This window comes from Pieris napi, chromosome 3, assembly GCF_905475465.1.
Source record: "Pieris napi chromosome 3, ilPieNapi1.2, whole genome shotgun sequence".
NCBI classification, from domain to species: Eukaryota; Metazoa; Arthropoda; class Insecta; order Lepidoptera; family Pieridae; genus Pieris; species Pieris napi.
In genome coordinates this window covers 8459799-8480923 of record NC_062236.1, presented here as the reverse complement: position 1 = coordinate 8480923, position 21125 = coordinate 8459799, and the positions used below count along the sequence as shown (strand labels likewise).

At 32.3% G+C, this 21125-nt stretch overlaps 1 protein-coding gene across 2 annotated transcripts in view; it reads left to right on the top strand.

The window, feature by feature from the left end:
• The window catches only part of LOC125063490 (aminopeptidase N-like), a 30413-nt gene extending 9788 nt beyond the window's left edge, over nucleotides 1-20625 (top strand). The window contains exons 5-19 of one of the 2 annotated variants that reach the window (XM_047669963.1): nucleotides 375-422; nucleotides 1102-1264; nucleotides 1993-2205; nucleotides 3120-3329; nucleotides 4262-4395; nucleotides 5273-5471; nucleotides 5898-6093; nucleotides 12348-12510; nucleotides 13383-13599; nucleotides 14191-14300; nucleotides 14971-15138; nucleotides 15948-16091; nucleotides 17050-17131; nucleotides 17603-17748; nucleotides 20490-20625. In XM_047669963.1, coding sequence (XP_047525919.1) covers nucleotides 375-422; nucleotides 1102-1264; nucleotides 1993-2205; nucleotides 3120-3329; nucleotides 4262-4395; nucleotides 5273-5471; nucleotides 5898-6093; nucleotides 12348-12510; nucleotides 13383-13599; nucleotides 14191-14300; nucleotides 14971-15138; nucleotides 15948-16091; nucleotides 17050-17131; nucleotides 17603-17748; nucleotides 20490-20610 — 2314 coding nt within the window. In that variant the 3' untranslated portion in view covers nucleotides 20611-20625. Of the gene's footprint in view, nucleotides 1-374; nucleotides 423-1101; nucleotides 1265-1992; nucleotides 2206-3119; nucleotides 3330-4261; nucleotides 4396-5272; nucleotides 5472-5897; nucleotides 6094-12347; nucleotides 12511-13382; nucleotides 13600-14190; nucleotides 14301-14970; nucleotides 15139-15947; nucleotides 16092-17049; nucleotides 17132-17602; nucleotides 19267-20489 lie in introns of those variants that run through there. The other variant, XM_047669964.1, reaches the window with a different exon arrangement.
• Nucleotides 20626-21125: the final 500 nt, after the last annotated feature.

Below are 21125 nucleotides of genomic sequence, written 5' to 3'. Positions count from 1 at the left end.
ATATTTTACGATTTGGCATTCTACAACAATAAACTACAAGATCCGCTTGTCTTGTAATGTGAAATTGCTTAATAGAATACCATGAGATTCCAAAAATGACGTGACGTGACGTCAGTGACGAAGGGAGCTTTGTTAGTGCGAGGTGAACTCACGGATTTACAGAATCGCACGGCAGATTACACGCATTACAAAAGAAGAGCGAAATTGATCCTCAGTCGTTGTATGGTCACATAGTAATTATTAGGTATCGCGTTATTTGAATATTTTAAATTTATTGTTAAAAATAACAATATTCATCGTAACCCTCCTTGGATGTTTGAGTTTGTTATGAATACCTACACCTAATTCTGTTCTTATATTTAATATTTTTTTAGTGCTTTAGAAGACATTTGGCCATGGGAAGTAATGCAGCAGTCATTTGGGTAAGTTCAGATCTATACAGTTTCGATAGCTATAGTTTTACGAAAACAAATTAAATTATTGGTATTCTTTATTCAGTTCCGCCTCATAAATACATTAGATGCAGGCACTGCCTTACTTATATCTATCAAAGTTACAACAAACAAACAATTATTCAAAATCTATATGTAATGCAAAAACATTTGAATTAACTTATATGTTATATAATATAAATATAAGTTACTACATGTGAATAATCGTATTTAATTAATTAAATAATAAATCAAGAATTTCGATCAAACTCTTATTTACTTTAGTCCCCCCTCCCCCTCGTGGTTATAAACTTGTTATTTTAATCTCTTAGTAATTTGAAATTTATTTCTGGTAAGTTTAAAGTTATCGAGAATCGATTGTACTAATACAATTAACACTTTTAACTTTCTGGAGCAACATCCACAATTTGCGCCTGCAAACAGTACTATGACGTCATACCCAGAGTCGCGATAACAAAGAGTTTCCAACCACTAACCTTATAATAGCTCTCTTACTTTAGGCCTGTCAATGATTATACATAAAGAGGATCCTCCCTTCAGGTCGTAGGAAGAGTATTATATCCGTCCTCAACACCAACAACCTTTTTTATTATCATAGCAACAGAGGCAAGTGTATTCCTAGTTCTTAAATTATTTAATAATTTTACAGAAAGCCTAGAACAAAATACGTGTGGGATGAATTCGACAAATCGGTTCCGATGTCAACATATCTCGTAGCATTCGTTGTCTCCAACTTTGCGTTTGTTGACAGTCCCCCTCAGTTGTCCAGTACCAAGTTCAGGATCTGGGCACGTAATGACGCTATTGACCAGGTATTTAGATAAATTTACTTATTTACTCTTTAATGTTAACATTCTACGGTTTCGATATTTGTAAATATGTGAGGAACATGTATACTAACTTTTTTAGTATAGTAGTTTATTCTAAGAGTACATTGCCTTCACATATAATTATTTAACAAATGTAACAAAATATTGTAAACCTATTTTAAAAGAGTAAGTGTGGAGTTTCTTGCCCATTCTTCTCCACACGAAACTACCTTTTGGAACGGGCAACTAGAATCTTCTTTGTATTTTTTTGACGTTCAAAAGTGCCATTTTAGATGGTCTAATTGAAATAAATGATTTGACTTTGACTTTGAATTATTATCACAAATAAAAATAGATTTTATTCTTAATATATTGTCGGTATTAAATTATAATAGAAACTCATACGTAATAAATTGATTTCCTAATGCATATTCACAATATAATTGATTAACCAACTTTCAGTATGCGAGTAGATTACGTCGCGTATGCTTTATTAACCAACATCAAAAAACAAGGTTTTTAGTTGAACCTGTGTGTTGTAGTTAGGTTTTCAAGCACTTGCGCTAAAATTCGTAAGTTTAAGAATGTGTTTAAAAATTTCCAATTTAAGTAACAGATTACATTAAAATCGGTTTAGTAGCTTTTGAGATATCCACGACTTTAATATAGGTCATAATTTTTCTGAATTGTTTTTTTTTTATATCTTACACTATTTTTGGTGTTTTTTTCAGACATCTTACGCGGCTACAGTGGGTCCGCGCGTGCTCTCGTACTTCGAAAAATTCTTTAACGTCACCTTCCCACTTCCCAAACAAGACATGATAGCGATTCCAGATTTCTCAGCGGGTGCTATGGAGAATTGGGGATTAATAACCTACAGAGAGACTGCACTTCTCTATGACAAGGAAGAGTCTTCGTTTATCAACAAGGAGCGGGTTGCAGAGGTTATAATATATAGTGTCTTTATTTATTATATACTAGCAGACTCGGCCAAGCGTTGCTTTGGTACTTTCAACACAGCGCCATCTGTTAGAATTGTGTCAAATAATAATCAAACAATTTGCAATAAAATAACATTGTGGGTATAAATTGAGATGTAAGCTATCCTTTCTTTTAAGTTGGATCAAACTACACACGGTGTGCAAATTTGATTGATATCGGTTAGGTAGTTTAGGAGTCCATAGCGGACAAACAACGTGACACGTAATTTATATATATTAAGATAAGATTTAGAAAGAAAAGTAAAAACAATTACATATTTCGCTATTTATTTAATAAGTTACATAATGTTTATTTATATACTTAAAATTAAAACAAAATTTAATTTCTTATACTTAATATTGTTAATATATTAGCTTAGTATAATTTGTAATATTCTCGCATACATAAAATTCTCGTGTCACAATGTTCGTTCCCATGTTCCTCCGAAACGGCTCGACCGATTCTTATGAATTTTTTAATGCATATTCAGTAAGTTTGAGAATCGGCTACTATCTATCTTTCAAACCCCTAAGTGATAAGGAGTACCCCAATTTTGTTTTTAAATTTTTTGTTTTTAGTTTTTTATGATACAGCATACAAAAATTCATACAACCCCTAATTTTCATCCCTCTACGAATAAACCCTATTTTTTATTATTGCAGATAGTTATTTTTAATTAACTAAAAAAATGTTTCCTAGAAATAATATATGGCAAAACAAACGTTTGCCGGGTCAGCTACTGTTAATATACAATAATAATATCCTTACAATTAAAGTAATAAAATACAGGCTGCAAAAATAAATAAAAATTTATATGCCCTTTAAATATTATATTAAGAGATTACGTAATTGGCAACAAATTATTTAATATTTCCAGGTTATAGCACACGAGTTAGCTCACCAATGGTTCGGTAACCTGGTGACGATGAAGTGGTGGTCAGATCTGTGGTTAAATGAGGGTTTCGCGACCTTCGTGGCATCACTTGGGGTTATGAACGTCGAACCCACCTGGCATGCTGATATGAGTTACGCAGTCACCAATATCATGTCCGTGCTTCACCTGGATGCGCTGGAATCTAGTCATCCTGTGAGTATAATATGTTGTTATGTTTTAATCTATACAGTGTCTTACTTTAATAATTGTATTATAATAATTTGGATTTAATTTGTTTCACAATTCCTTTTATTACCGTTTTCTTTAATACGGTTTGTATTGAAGAAATCGCTCAGTAGCGATAAGGTCGCCCGTAGCTACATGTTTTTCTCTTATCTTACAAGTTTCTTATTATATCTAAATTTGTTTTAAAGAGTTTGCAGAATCAAACTTTGTTTGAATTAGAATAACAAAATTAATTTGCTGTAACGAACATTTTCTCCGACGGAATATTTTCTACAGAAGTAGTAGTTCTAATTTTGACATATCTAATTAGTTTTCCTGTTCGTAAGGGAATTAAATTTTTCACGAATAAAAAACTTCTAGTTTTGAAATCCTGTTAATCACCACTGCTTAGGTGATCAGCAATGGTAATGTTTCCGCCGTAATGTGATCCGAGTACCTGTGTGTAAGACATCTTTATATATATAATTCTTCTGTGAGTGTGTATGAACTTCTCTCAAACGACTGGACCGATTTTGATGAAATTTTTTGTGTGTGTTCAAGGGGATCTGGGAATGGTTTAGATTCACAAATCAGCCCGGCAGATGGCGCTGCAGTCGGTACTTTCATACTTTGTTTAATATCCTAATCGCTTGAAATATCATGCAGGACAACGTCTGTGGGGGTCCACTAGTATTTTATAATATTCCTAGTTTCCTACCTAATATACCTCAATATGAACAGAATAACAGCGCTGTACAACCACTGATACCCGTTTCGATAAATTAAATCTTTGTTTCCTTCGCATCTTTGTCTTTTATATCTTGGTACTCGTACCTATTTATCGTTATTTTTATATTAAAAAGAAACAAAAAATATCGCTCCTTGTTATTTTATAACTAATAAAAACTATTGTTTTTCAGGTATCAGTAGAAATTGACAACCCGAAACGTATATCAGAGATCTTTGATGAGATCTCGTACAAGAAAGGATCGACGTTGATCCGTATGATGTCAATGTTCTTAGGAGAAGAAGTGTTCAGGAAGGCGCTTCATAAGTAAGTATTTAGTTTCATATAATTGTAACGAGGGGATAGAAAAGGCGTAGTCTTCAAGGTTTTATTTTAAAAAATACATAAAAAAAAAATACAAACGCGCGCTAAATAGTACTTACAATTCGTACTTTTATCTCTCGGAATCGCGCTCAAGACTGATTTGACTGGTTGGTTGTTGGGAGTTTAGCATATATGTTCGCGTCCTGCTGATGCAAGACGGCTATGGGGCGAGCATATAGCCCTTTCCCCTTAGTGTGGAGGAGGCGAGGAAGTATAGAGTTCGATACGTCTCGGTTGAATTGGTTGGTCGTGTTTAAGCCTAATATTCCAGGGAATAATCGTGAACAATATTCGAGAACGTTCTGGGCATGAGTAGTACTGAGTAGGTGTTCTATCCTTATCGCACAATTATGGAACCTTCGAGCCTTTTATCTCCTAGCCTTTGTCCGACGTTTGGCTTCCTAGAATGTTTAGTTTGGCTTATTACTATTATTATTTATTATTATTTGTATTTAGAACGGTTACTCTACAATGTTCCTTCACCAAAGGGTTATAACCAGTCCTGAAAACCGTTTAATAAAGCCATTTCCAAAAATTTTTGAACTTATAGAATTTTTGTATCCGGATCTAACACTCGCTCGTACGGTGATAACATCGTAAGGAAACCGGTATCTCTTAGACCTAATAGATCGACAGTATGTGTCAGGTATCAGGCTGATCACCTACTTGACAGAAAAAAACAAATGATCTCGAAACGAGACAGAATTCTGAGGCCCCTTGAAGGATTTTAGATAGAGTAGTAACATTTGTAAATGGTTCTTGAGGTGCTCATTTAACCTGAAAATCTATGGAGGTATTAATTATCATTATATTATTCCAGCTACTTAATAAAACACTCGTATGGAAACGCGGAACAAGACGACCTCTGGGCGGAACTAACACAAGAAGTCCAAAAGGCTGGAGGGCTTACCGCTAATGTCACGGTTAAGGAGGTGATGGACACGTGGACCAAACAGACCGGATACCCGATACTTGAAGTCCAGAGGGACTATTCTGAAAAGTCACTGACCATATCGCAGGTATGGTAGCAAACAACTTATTTCTTATATGAATGTACTAGCTATGACACACGCAGCGAAGATTAATATATATTTGTGTAGTGTTCAGTGGTTCGGATAAAGCTATTTTTTATTGAACGACATTAAATCCTCGGATAAAGACACATATTAAAGTGGCGTTCGGTATTTTTTCTTATTACTATTTCCTTAGCTACTCTAACTTTTGCTCGTCCGTAATGTTAGTAACTATTTATCAAAGAGTTTTAGTAACATTTAAAGGAAAGCGACAACGATCCGAGGCTACAGACACTGCGATGACGTCATATTAGGGAATGCAATCCCGATCGGGATCTCGCGAGATCTCGTGGCATTTTTCGAGATCTTTAGATTAGAGATTTTCGTTCTTAGTATATAATAATGTTGCGATTCATACGAATTTTATTTCAGAAACGCTATTTATCTCTCGGTGGATCTTTCCGTACTAACTCTGCTTGGTGGGTTCCTCTAAGTGTTCTATGTGAGAGGGATACCATGGCTCAAGATGTTCAGTGGTTGTCAGACAAAGAGGGTGTTGATAAGGAACACAGGTATGAGCACGGCGCGAGTCCTGATGAATGGGTCCTCTTCAATTATAATATGATTGGTAAGTTGATATAATACTCACTTTTACACCATCATACAACACAACCAAATTAGGTACTAAGTGGTACCTATAAACGTATTGAATAGTTTTTATTTGTTTGTTTCCTTTTATAAATTTTTGAACCTTTTTGTAGTTAAATGTATTATTATGTATTCCATATTTGGCTATATTTTCAATGTAACTGTTTGTTATTGTATATAATTTATGTTAGTTGTAGGTTTACAAAATAAAATAAAATAAAAAAATTAAAAATATTAAGTAGGGAAATATTGGGGCTTTTGCATCACATCCTCTCATTTCTCTCGTTTTTGATGTTATCGGGTATACATTCATAAAAATAACATTTTATTTAAAAAAAATTGTATTGTGCCAATAGTCTTATTTTGTTTTGGGTTGATTTTTTCTTCATAGTAATATTTAATAAGGTAGTAGTATTACATATTCTCTTTTTATTTATATAATCGAAATATTAGATGAATCGAAGTAGTAGATGGCGCTGGCCTGTAAACAATAGCTCCGTGTATTTTATTGTTTATAAATAGTTTCGGTGCATTATTTCAATTAAAAAGTAAATCAGTGAAGTTTGTAAAAGTTATCTTTGTGGTAGTAATGTTAAATAAGTATTTTTTTATGGAAAAGTGACAATAATAGCAATAAAACATTTGACCCATTTGACCCCTAACATTTTACATAAAACCATATTTTTGCTTAAAAATACAATTTCCAATCAATCTACAAACTAATAAAGTGACAAACTTACCGGTAAAGTGCTATAAACTAGTGAACTACGATAATAGTGAAGAAACATATAAATTAAGTGAATCCTTTGTTCTCCGATGTGACTCACATCAGTTGAATTTTAACGTATTTTCAAAGCAATTTACACAAATTGAAATAGATTGCTTAATTTTGAGACACATGTAATAGGCCTGTTGGCTAGTGGTATTATCTCTCTTCCTCGGATTCTCACATAACTATTTCATGTCCCGGTTCGAATCACATCGGTTCAAGCCATACATCTGTTAGCAATTGTTATCATTGTATTTATATATTTTTTTTTTATAATGGAAAACGACAATGTTACAATGAGAAGAAAGCAAAGAAGATTTATTGATTCCCTTAACCTTTCATCTAGTTCTGGTCAATCGAACTGTGACTGTTATGACTCAACAAGTTTACCAGACATTTCTACAAGAAGTTTATATGAACATTCCGAATTATTGGAGCAAATAAAACAATTAAAATTAGAATTGGATTCAGCACATCAAACAATTGAAACCCTATTAATTGAAAATTCCACGAAAAATCTTGAAATTATAAAACAAAAGGAAACTATAAATAATCTAAAACAAAATTATTCTTCACCTTCTATTAATATTACTACCAACACCTTACTACAAAAGCAAAACCAAGAAAATGCGGAACTCGCCTGTAGTTCCTGCCCTTCCAAATATAAGGAACAGAATAAGCGCATTGTACAAGAATTTCCACTAAATATTGAAAACCACAAGCAGAATAGTAAGGAGCTGCCAATAGATGTCACTATAAGAACAACAAAACCAGTTATTCAAAACGATAATGTCATGTCTTTAAATGGTCAAGTAATAGAAAATCGACCCAAAATAATAATATTTGGAGATCAGCAAGCTTGTGGCTTAACACATAAATTAATAAAATCAAGATTAAATATACAAAAGGACAATTACAAAGTTACTTCGTTTATAAAGCCCCATGCTACGAGTGCACAGATTTTAAGTAGTTGTATCAGTGAAATTAATAAGTCCATCATTAAACCTAAAGACATTATAGTATTAATAATAGGTGCAAACGATAAACGCCCTTATACCTTCATCTCACAATTGTGTAATGTGTTACACCAATTGCGACAGCAAAAGGTGTTTATAACCAATGTACAATATAATGCTCACTTAAATGTAAAATTAATTAACTTTCATCTAGAATCTATACTATCTAATTATAAATATTGCCACTACTTAAAAATACGCCACTCGAAGTACGATAAAAACACACCCTATTCTCATACAAAACACCTCTTCAACTTATGTGATAAAATAAACACGGAAATTGAGTACATTCGATATTATACACAGCATAAGACAAATCTTAACTATAAATCCAGCGTGCAACCTAGTCACACAAACAAGTCGACTCACACTGTACAATTAAAAATAACAAATTTTCTTAAAATGTCGGGTACCAATATTACAAATAAAAACCAGCCTTCCAGTTGTAATTTTTTTCGTAACAACTAATAAGCAAAATAAATTAAGACTAGTCCATCAAAATATAGCAGGGTTGCTTAGCAAACAGGATTTAGTTAGTGTAGCCATCACGGACCTGCAAGGAAGTTTGGGAAGTGTGGACATCATATGTTTCACAGAAACTTTTATTAAACAAGGAAGTGAATCCAACGTTAAAATAAATAATTATAGATTAGTCTCTTCATATTCTCGGCCTAATCAACGCCGAGGTGGTTCGTGCATCTTAATAAAAAACAATTTGAAATACAAGGAAATTTGTTACCCTAGACCCCCAATTCCTCTCCAATTCGAATATTGTGGCGTTGAAATAAGTAAATACAACTTAATAATAATATGTATTTACCGGACTCCTACTTTAGATGTAACAACTTTTTTATATAATTTAGAACAACTTTTAAGTAACCTATGCAGGAAACGCAACAAAAAACTAATATTATGTGGAGACTGGAACATAGACATTTTAAAAAATAATAAAAGTTCCCACGAACTTATCTCTATTCTTCTAAATAATAATTTACAAAATCATGTAAAACACCCAACACGGAAAAACTCCTGCTTAGACTTAATAGCAAGTAACATAAATGACACACACTCGGACCTCCACTACTTGGCACTTTCAGACCATGAGACCGCACAATCACTGACTTTTACACTCGAAGAAAACGAAAATTTTAAAGATATTCCAAAATACTGGTTTATATACAGACGAGAACTCAATAGGGAAAACACTAATACATTTATTAGGTGTCTATCAAGCCTCACCTTCTCGGACGTATACAGCTCCACCACAACAAATGAAGCATTCGACAATTTCCATGACACTATAACTTTGTTTTACAATTTATGTTTTCCGATCCTAAAAATTAAAAATACATTCAAACCTATCAAAAATAGATTCTTTACTAAAGCCCTAAAAAAATGTTGTATAAAAAAAAGAACGTTATACCTAAAATATCATTTAAATAAGCACAATAAAAAACAAAATAAATCTGCATATAATAAATACTCATCTATTTTAAAAAAATGTATACATAAGTCCCATCAGCTTACTAATGCAGAATACATAAATTGCGCAAAAAACAAAACTAAAGCAGCCTGGAATGTAATTAAAACAAATACACGAGACATGAGATTTTATTCAGGAATAGAAGCAATTGATATTGATAGCAAAACATATGAATCACCACATGAAATATGCAACTTATTTAATGACTATTTTACCTCACTGCCTACAAAAAATAAAACAAACAATTTGCCAGAAGCCAAAATCCCTCTAAATCATAAAAGTATTTTTCTTTCCCCCATAAATAACACGGATATATTAAAAATTATTACATCGCTAAAAAATACAAAATCTACAGGATACGATAATTTAGATACCAAAACAATTAAATCGTGCGCTTTATACCTACTTGATCCACTGACATACATAATTAATCTATCGATGGTAGAAGGAATCTTTCCTGAAAAACTAAAAATATCAATTATCAAACCATTACATAAAAAAGGAGCAAAAACACAAATGACTAATTATAGACCAATAACTTTAATTCCCATATTATCTAAAATTTTCGAAAAAGTAATGTATAATAAAATAGAGAATTTCCTTTTATCATACGATATTTTAAAAAAAGAACAATTTGGTTTCAGAAAAAATTGTTCTACCACCCTTGCGTGCTTTTCCCTAGTCAAACAAATTACTGAATGCTTAAATGATAAAATGCTTATAGGTTATATCTTTCTAGATATGACAAAGGCTTTTGACGTTGTATGTCATGAAAGACTTTTAAAAAAATTAGATTGCTACGGAATAAGAGGTAATGCTTATAACTGGGTAAAAAGTTACCTTGAAAATAGAATGCAATATGTGGAGATAACAAAGATTTGTAAATTAGAGCAAAAAACCTATAGATCCAATTTTAAGAAAAATGAGTACGGAACACCTCAAGGCAGTATTTTGGCCCCGCTACTTTTTCTAACATACATAAATGACCTTCCAGATGCTATACACCAGAACTGTATACTATTTGCTGATGACACTACACTTATAATAAAAAGTAAAAACGAACAAGACTTAAAAAACAACTTAATTAAATCTCTAGACGACGCCATTAACTGGATGAATTCCAATAATCTACAAATAAACATGACCAAAACTAACATAATCCATTTTCAGACATATAACTCTAAAACACAATTAGACTTACAATATAAAAGCAATAAACTAGACATAATGAACGAGTGTGTATTTTTAGGTATAACGATAGATAAATTTTGTAGTTGGAAGGCACATATTGAAAAATTACAGAACAAAATAGACAGTTTTGTTTTTGTGTTAAAACGACTAAGGGAAACTGTTAACCATGCTACGGTATTAGCTGCTTATCATGCATATGTTTCATCTATACTTAGATATGGAATTATAATTTGGGGAAATTCAGTCGAAGTAAATAGGGTATTTAAGGCTCAAAAGAAATGTATTAGAGCAATTTGTGGAGCAAACTGTCTTGATAGTTGCGTACCTTTATTTAAGAAGCTCAAAATTTTATCTCTTCCGTGTATTTATATTTTAGAGATATCCTTAAGACACAGAAACATACATATTTTTAAGTCGAATGTAGAAGTTGAAGTAAGAAGTAGACATGGGATGAAATTGGCTGTGCCAAAAATCAATCTGGAACTGTTTCGGAAAAACAGCTTTTGTATGGCAATTAAAGTCTACAATAAATTACCAAAAGAATTAAAAGATCTTCCGTCTAGACTCTTAAAAAAGCGACTTAGTGAATTACTTCTAGAAAAAATGTACTATTCAATAAATGATTATTTGCATGAAACACCGTAATTGATATAAAGCTAATGATATAATGTATATAATATAATAGACTAGATAGTATAAGAATAATTGACATTGAATAATAATGTGAAATACTTTAAGACAAATTTGCGCGCCATCGTGTGTGGCAGAATATGCGAACGATTTATGATTGTATCACCTTAACATTTTGTACCATATTCTTGCAAAAAATAAATTATTATTATTATTATTATTATTATTATTATTGGGAACTCAAATGAAGTGAGAACATGTGATCCAGCAGCCTACTTAAATAAACGTATGAAATAAATAAATTGAAATACAAATAAAAAGAAAAAATACAGAAAAGTTTATTTAGGCTTACATTCTAGAATAATGGCTGTAAAATGCTTTCTATTGAAAATCTACGACATAGCCAAGTGCTACAAATTTGTTACATAAAAGTTCGGTTATATAATCGGACGTCAGTACTTTATCTGTTATCACTATCCATCACAATTCCACAGAATTCAGCCATCGTTTTCTCTATCGTTAACTAAACGTAATTTTAAAGACGAAACCGCGTTTGACAGTCTAGACTAGTCCAATACGCGACTAGCGATGCTATTGACCAATCATAATCGAAAGGAACGCGACAACCTTTCGTCTTTTGTTTTACATTAGCATTACTTTTTATTTTTAATTATTAATTATTAGCCGTGTTTCGTCTCATTTTCCTCTGTCATAAAAGATAAATATAATAAAGAAAACCACCTCCACCACACAGAGAACCAATATACCCACAACACAGGTTCCCTAGTGAGTTTGAATATACAAAATTGATCTACTTACGCTAGTGCGTTAGATCAATTTTGTCACAACCATATTACTGTAATGAATATTTTTATTATTAAAAGAAACACATACTTATTTTATTAAAGCAATAAACTAAAATAAAACTCAATCAAAAATGGACACAACTCAGCTTTCACTGCTGTCAACACCAACACAAATTTTCAGTGGGCCTTGGACTAGGCCTTGCCTTGAATTGACATGAAAAAAAAAGTTGTCACTTAAAAAAAATCAAAAAACAAACACAAACAACTATGGAACATACATGAGACAATGCAACTAATTTCCTAAATCAGCTAACTGTATCAAGTTACTGTTTCTTGTAGCCCCGTACCGCGTGAACTATGATGCTCGTAACTGGCAACTTCTAGTCTCCACTCTTACTAGTGACAAATTCAGCCAAGTGCCGGTCATGGGAAGAGTCCAGTTACTGTCCGATGCATTTGCACTTGCCTGGACCAATAAATTGGATTATTCGACTACGTTGCAGTAAGTTTTATATGCTGTGTTTTATATTAACTATTTACAAATTTTATATCCAATAAGTAGATTTATCTGTTCTGACATACATTCTTTGAAATTATTTTCGTAAATAAAAAAGGGTGTTCTAAAGAGTTGATCCTGTATGAACGAAGTAAAGATGGTTTTTGAATGAAAGAACAGCTTAAAGTTAGTCATAGCTAGATATAAATACATTGTTCTTTTCACGGATATTTTTACTTTATCAGTAATATATTCACCAGAAATCTAACCCACTATCCCTGAGACCGATCTAACATTATTTCGACGACAATTTTATGAAGATAGATTTTATTAATAGAAGCCATTCGAAGACGAGAAACGAATTCTATTTTTTTATAAAAATCCAGTCGTAGCGCCAACCTATATGGGTCTTGGCCTCAGAGTTCATCTGTTTCTTTGATAATTCTTATTTTATATACTAGGTGATCAGTCTTCTGTTTGACACACGCCGTCATTTTTATGTCTATGGAATGCCCGTTTCCTCTCGATGTTTTCCTTCATCGTACGTGGGAGAGATAGATGCGCACATAGACAGAAATTCCATTTGCTGATTTGTCCATAGCCGAGGATCGAATATACGACGTCTGTGACGAGAGTTTCATGATGTTTCAATTACTTATGATTATAGAATCTTTATTTCTGTTACAACTGTATTGTTTTTAAATTTAACAAATAACATACAAATCTATAATTTATTGTCAGTCATAAAGCACGCCTAAAGGCGCCAAATGTCTTGGCACAGGCAACGCAACTTATAATGATACAACTTAATTAAACTGGAAATATTTTAATGAATTATTGAATATTAAAAATGTATTTATTGCCAATTATTATTAAAGATTGGCAAGTTACCTCCAACACGAAGACGACTATCTTCCCCTAATGACGGGCCTGAACGCGCTCTCGAAAATTGAAAACGTACTAAAACGTACACCTCACTATGGCGCATATCAGAAGTTCTTGAGGAAGTTAATCAGAAGAACATACGAGAAGACAGGTGGTCTTGCTGCTAAGAAGATATTGAATGGGGATGATTTGAATAGCGTAAAAATGCAGGTACGGTCATATTATCTTTATTTAGGTAAAGCATAAATACCAAAAATAAAAATCTAAACGTAGATATAAGCAGAAGAAAGAGCAATGACTAAGCAAGACTACTTACTTAATATTTTATATCGTATATCAATCCTATAGGAGGATAAAATGGTTTGTAACCATGGTTTCGATGCTATTTTCGTATGAAGAATGGTAACCATAGCAGCAAATACCGAATAAGCTTTGGAAACTATTTTGTTAAATTTTGGCCTTATTTTAAAACATGGACTTATCGTGTTACCATATGAATAATTACTATGGTTTTAATATCAGCTTATTTATGCGTCTACCTATGTGATTACACTACACCTTATATTTTCACTGAAAAGATTCGCAGAAATATTATTAAGTTAAAAAAAGGTTATTAAAAGTGATTAGTTTTCCTCGACTCTTTGGATTACTCTTATTAAATAATTAATGTTTTGTACCATACGTATATATAAATAAATTTGATATTCTGGATCACTCTCGGGGACTTTCCCTAAAAGGTTCTTATAATTTTACCTCACAAAATTTTAATAAGCAATACTATCTTTATTTCAACGTGTTTAGGTAAAAACCAGTTCAACAGCGTGTCGTGCGAAGGTGCCAGGATGCGAAGAGAATGCCCTACAGTTGTTTGAACAGTGGATGAATACTAAGAATCCCGATGAAAACAATCCGTAAGTATAAAATTGTCTGACTGATTCAACTTTAGCGACTCTAGTGCCATCTACGCGGAAATTACCGCAACACTGCGAATTTATTTAAAAAAAAGCAAACATGCAAATTGAGGCAATAGAACGAGTGTGGCTCTTCTACAACGCTTAATTTCATTTGTACACAAATATACTATGAATTCTTCATATTATCAATGTCTAATTATTATTAAAATTACATTATTAAATATAATGACGTAACAATATTGTAATTAAAAAAGGTTAGCTCTGCAGCGACGAAGCCTTAATATGATTATTTTTACTTAGTTTACCTTTTAAATAGGTACATACCAACATATGGGACATTTTGCTTTGCTACCCTATAGAGACTTAGCTTTTCCAGAATAAAAACCTAAGCACTAAATAAAACAATTTTTTTTTAATTTTTCCAAGTTTTCTCTCCATAAAAACCTTTTAAATCAAGGAATTAGTCCAGCCGAGTTCTGAGCTTAGCAACATATTTGCAATTAATTTTCTATGTAAATAAATTCAGTTAAAAAAGTCTGTTCTCTGAGGCAATGTATCTTTGAATGTATCTTTTATATTATATATATTATGTTATAAGGATTTGAATAAACGAATGCAGCTTTATATTAGCCCCTTTTTATATAATATGTTTGACATTTGTTCCCAGCATTCCTTTAGATCTCCGTTCGACAGTGTACTGTGTGGCGATTGAGCGTGGATCCGTACGTCACTGGCGATTCGCGTTGGAGCGGCGCCGGCGCACGAATGTCGCGGCCGCCAAAGATCAATTACTCCGCGCATTATCCTGCTCCAGAGACATTTGGATACTTGCACAGTGAGTTTATTTACCGGATTTAAATGCGATGCGATGCTATGTATATGTTCTTTTAAATTCCGTATGAATAATAACATAATAATAATAAATATCAGCTTTTTTTATATAACGGGGCAAATGGGCAGTACGCTCATCTGATGTTAACGCTCGAACCCAGAACCTTAATCCATAATCCTCCATCTGAGATGTTAATCTTAATCCAAATGTTGTAACAAGTAACCCAATAACCAATCGACGGATTGTAATAGCCATCTGTCGATACAAGCTATCCATGGGAGGTCAGATCGGTGTCTGTAGATCTGTCTGTAGATCGCCACACCTTTGTATGAAAATGACAGTTGACGAAAGCTTGATTTTAACAGATTTTAACTTACGCCAGTTTTTAAATAATTAAAAAATCTGTTTGTTATGTTTTAAATATACACATGTATATTTTAATGTTATTTGTACGGTTTTATTTACTTTATTTGGTTTGCATTGATTATTAAATATGTGTGTTAACTCGGTAAAATGGATCGAGAAAGAGCATTTTATCCGTCGCCAAAAATGGATTGTCTTCGTAGGGTTTGGTTATTGGGATGGAGGAGATCGATCGATTGTCACGATCTGATCTCACATTGTTTTCAATCTGAGATTGAGGATTAATTATTGGGTTACCTCTCATAGACACTCTCATTGCTAGATTGCTCGCAAGTGCGTTGCCGGCCTTTTAAGAATTGGTACGTTCTTTTCTTTAAGGCTCTAAGTCGGATTGGTTCGGTTTGGTTTTTATGATTACGGTATTGAACTGATTAAATATCTTATTGTAGATACTTGGAGTGGTCGATTACTGATGGTTCGGATGTGCGTCGCCAGGACTCTGCTTCGGTAATCACATCTGTGATTGCATCGGAACTTGGCTATTACTATGGAAAGGAGTTCTTATATTCACGCATTGAGGATATTTACAAGGCGTAAGTTTATATGTATAACTTACTTTTTTTTTTTTAATAAGACATGATCTTCACTGAGACACAACGATGTAGCGTAAATTAATACTAATAGGTAATTTAAGTCTAACCTAATTTACTAATAAGGATATTTAACATAAGAAAGTGTTCAATAACATTACTTGTAACGTGTTTAAACATAAACAGCATATAAACTATTGTTTAAATTATAGTGTTTTTGTTCCCGTAATCTCACCGGAATCGATCCTAAGAAATCGGATGAGTCTTCCTTTATTAATAAATAAATATACTCAATACTGCTCAGAAAGCAGTGTTGGCCTAGTGGTTACAACGTGCGACTCTCAACCCTGGGGTCGTAGGTTCGATCCCCGCCCTCACCAATGGACTTTCTATGTGCGCATTTAATATGTACTTGTTCAGTGAAAGAAAACATCATGAGGAAATCGGCATGCCTTAGACCCAAAAAGTCGACGGTGTGTCAGGCACATAAGGTTGATCACCTGCTTGAATCTTTGCCTCACTCAACCTTGCCTCCTATTAGAAATGACCACGAAACAGATACAGAATTCTGAAGCCAGAATTAGAACTGTTTTGTTTACGGCTTGGTTGAATTTTTGGAACGAAGTTCCTTATCGCGCGTTGTAAAGGGAGCTAGACGGAAAAAATTCTTACGAAAAGTTGTCACGACACTTTTTTGCTATTTGCTATTGTAACACCGGTTCTCGTCCGAACACCGAAGTTAAGCAACGTCGGGCGAGGTCAGTACTTGGATGGGTCACCGCCTGGGAACACCTCGTGATGTTGGATTTTTTTTTTCGTCGTAAGATTGGTGTCGAGAAAATCTATCATACTGTTATGATACCAATTAACATATAAATTTATCGAAAGGAATTTCGTTCCATCCGGGTGTCCCTTGACACCTCTAAAGTTTTTTTATTTTTATTGATTAATATATTTCCAGATTCAATGGTCAGGGCCGTCGTTTGGGCTACATTATTAAAACTTTACTCAACCAGTTTACTACGCAGCGGGAACTAGACGAGGTATTTATTTCGTAATCGTACAGCTAATATAAATTATATGTAACAAAAATCAATAACGAAGATAAAGCCAAAGATGGAATATATAATATATATAAAAGGCAAACGTGTAACATACGGAAAAAACCAATAAAAGTTATTAAATACATTTGACTAAATAATACCTAATTCTGCTGTGAAAGTGATACATACTATAGTGATACTCTATATAATTACGACCTGTATCAATGACAATAATATAAATTGAATTAAAAAAAGTTACGGTTTTTGTGGACAAATTTCTCTTTGCACCGGTAGTAAAGCGAGGACTCTTATTTTTTTTCAAATTGTATATATAATAATAAAAATATGTAGGTTTTTTAGAGTAAAAATACACCCTTTTATTATTCTTATTTGCAAAGTTGTGTACCCGATTTTTTTTATTTAGGTAAAGCTTTCATTGTTTTTACTGTGCATCGATTGTTTTTTTTTCAGTTCCTGAAATGGTACGACCAGAATTCCGAATATCTCGATGATGCGAAGCTGGCCGTGTCTCAAGGTATAGAGCGCGCTCGAGTCAACATAGCCTGGATACAGCAGAACCAGGCCCTCGTCGTCGACAAACTGAGGGAATATTCGCAGTAAGATATTGTATTATTACATAGACCGCGACTTAATTTTTACGTACTATAAATTATAATTAACTATTATTGTGTTACACGTAAATATTCGTGTCTAAAAATTTGTTTGACTTATTTGGGCTCACCGTTACAAAATACTAGTTGAAAATATAATTGTAAGATGTTTTACTTATCTCTATATCGTAAATAAAAAAAATAGACGATTTGTGAATTATACTGCAAAAACATTATGGGAACTTAATATAGAACGGTAGAATGATAGATGAACTAGAAGTGAGATAAATAAAATAAAATGGAGATTCATTTAATTTTAAACGCACTTTTGAATTAATTTTTAGCTATTGGCTTCCGTATGGATTTTGACATATGGAAGTCATACTTAGCGCTTAGTCTCGACTCTGAAACTTAGTACCGAATTAAGATTGTTGTTTAAAAGTATATTGTTAATCGCTAAGTAGTATTCGGTAATAAAATATTTATTTTTATTTTTAAAGGGTTGAAATTTTCATAATTTAATAAAATCACACATTTTAAAATATTTTGTTACTAGCGGTATTAATTGTATGTATCACTGTATAAATGTCACTAAAGTAGTGCTATTGCTTGTATAAAAATATTTAATTGTGAGCACTTTGTATATTTAGTATCGCTTATTTTCGAGGCTTTTTTAAAAAAATAATTAGAACGAAATGTATAAAAAAATATTTTCCCATTTGGTATTACATAATTCGTAAGCAAATGCAAAAAAATGCAATCTCTCTAGTTGTTATTTTGTTATGAATATAAAAATATCAACAAATTTGATACAAAAAACACCAACAACAATTTTTTTTTGTAATAGTGAAGTAAACAAATGTCGGCTATTGATATTGTATTAATATTTATAATTACGTAATTAAAGCTTGCACATATGCATTATAAAAAGGTAGATCGTAAATACACGCTATACATTTTTAGATGCATACAGAATTTGTTTCCAAAATATATTTTTTTGTTAGCATCGAATCTGCTGCTTGGAGAGGAAAACCGATCTTCATGTCTTCACTATATGCGATACATAATATATCAAGTCATCGTTTAACACCATTTGATTAAGACCAATTCTAAGATTATTTAGGAACGTACTTAAAGCCTGGATTAGTTAAATAATCATGTTTTTGTATTTATTAATTACTCTCATAAAGAATTAAATTCCTCATTTTTGGTGCTTATGTATCTAAAGTATATAATTTAACTCATAAATGAAAAAAATAATGTATCAGATTTACGAGTAAGGTTTCTAGTACGCTCATAAGTAATGTCACTAAATATTTATTTAAACTACATATAATGCGTTTTTTACAAACATTTTTCATAATTTTTGATTTTGATTTGTATAATTTTTTTGTGTACTTATTTTTTATGTAAAAAATATGAATCCGTCCATCAAAGGTTGTGTGTAGTTGATCAAGTGATTAGTAAATTTATTTATAATTATTTATAACAATCGTGTGTGTAACAAATAAATTGTTTTAATTATTTTTGTTTTTGGTTTAAATGATGCCTTAACATCGAGTATCTATTTTTATACAAGAAAAAAAAGTTACCCTTAGCATAAACTTTTTAATAGATTTGTTATTATATTTGTATGCCAAAGAGCTTAATTAGCCGTTCAATTAACAGCCTAGCCATTTAAGTAAAAGCCATTTAACTAGCGGAATTTTGTGTAATATTAATTACATTAATATTACACAAAATTCCGCTTCAATAATTCCGGTTGAAAAAAACTTGGAAATATTCAACAACGAGTACATGTAAAAGAATAATGACAAAAGTAAAACAGACGCCACTCTATTACAAGTTTATCGTAGAACAATATGAATATTTAGCGGCACTGAAGCATTTTAGTGTAGATATTTGGTCGTAGACGTATTTCAGATCAATATATGACACTGAAACGCTAGGTACGGTGAAATCTCGGTAATATATATCGTGAGGAAACCGGTGCCAACTTGTATATGTCACCGTAAAATTGTAAAAACCGTTAGATTGTAATCTATCTCGCGAGATTGTAAACTGTCGAAAGATTGTCAACTCAACATACTGTTTGAAATTTAACGTATTATTATTCGGTAGTTATATAAAATTGTTGGGAAGTAAAATTAATCTGTAATTGACCAAAGAAGTTTGAATGATAACTAAGTTAGTGTAGTACAATCTACCGAATAATAATACGTTAAATTGTAAGCAGTACGCTGAGGTTCACAATCTTTCGACAGTTTATAATCTCGCGAGATAGATTACAATCTAACGGTTTTTACAATTTTACGTTAACATATACATCGTGAGGAAACCGGTGCCAACTTGTATATTAGACACTAGAAATCGAAACCGTCAGGCGAACACCGACTTGAGTTTATTCCAAAATTTACCTTTCTAATAATCAAAGTGATACAGAAATCTAAACAAGTACTGCCACTTGTATGTTCCTAAATTTAGGATTAATATATATTACGTTTTTACAACCAGTAGATCTACCAAATATTTGACTAAGTAAAAGCTGGCTAAAATAAGTCAGCGTCCAAAATTCGTATGAGAAATCTGTCTTGTGCGTCACCACCAGAGGCGCTATAAGTTTTTATATTTGACGCCATTGTCGGTCATGGTAGAGCTACTAGATTGGCGTAGATGAGATTAGATATTGACATAGAGATATTTAGACGTCTTTCAAAGGTAAAAAATCATTAAATATTAAATTACAGAGATTACGTTGACGATGCGCGAATCTCACCACGGAATTTGGGACACGCAGTGAAGGTTATTTTACATCAAAATTTATTCGTGTTTACCTTGTATGCTATTAGTAGTTTAGTACTATTGTAAATAATAAATACATGTTTAAGACATTAATGTATTTATATTTAGTTTCAATACTTCTGTTGGCAAACCAGACCGCTCAAAATAATATTAGCTTAGAAAACTATTTTTTACCGGATTGAAGTTATGTATTGTTTTACATAATTTTAAATTTAACCGACGATTCGCGTGCTTTACAGCGTGCGTGGTCACGGTGACTGAAGACAAAAGGTGTTGAATGTCAAAAAGTATCAGGATATTAGCTTTTCGATAAAAAATGCTTTGGCCCATTTAACAAACAGTTTCGTAGCTAAAGGCATGCTACCGTGACGAAACGACAGCCTTGTCTTTTTTCTTTCTTAATTCTAGTAAAATATAGCTTCAGAAATTAATTTTCATATACTCTAGTAATAGATTCGACCAATTTCGCGGTTATAAGTTGTAATAAATAAAATAACGTGTTAATTAAATATACGTTTATTGAATAATAATTCTTAAAATAAATGCTTCAAATGGAAGTCGATGGCACCAAACGGTAACTT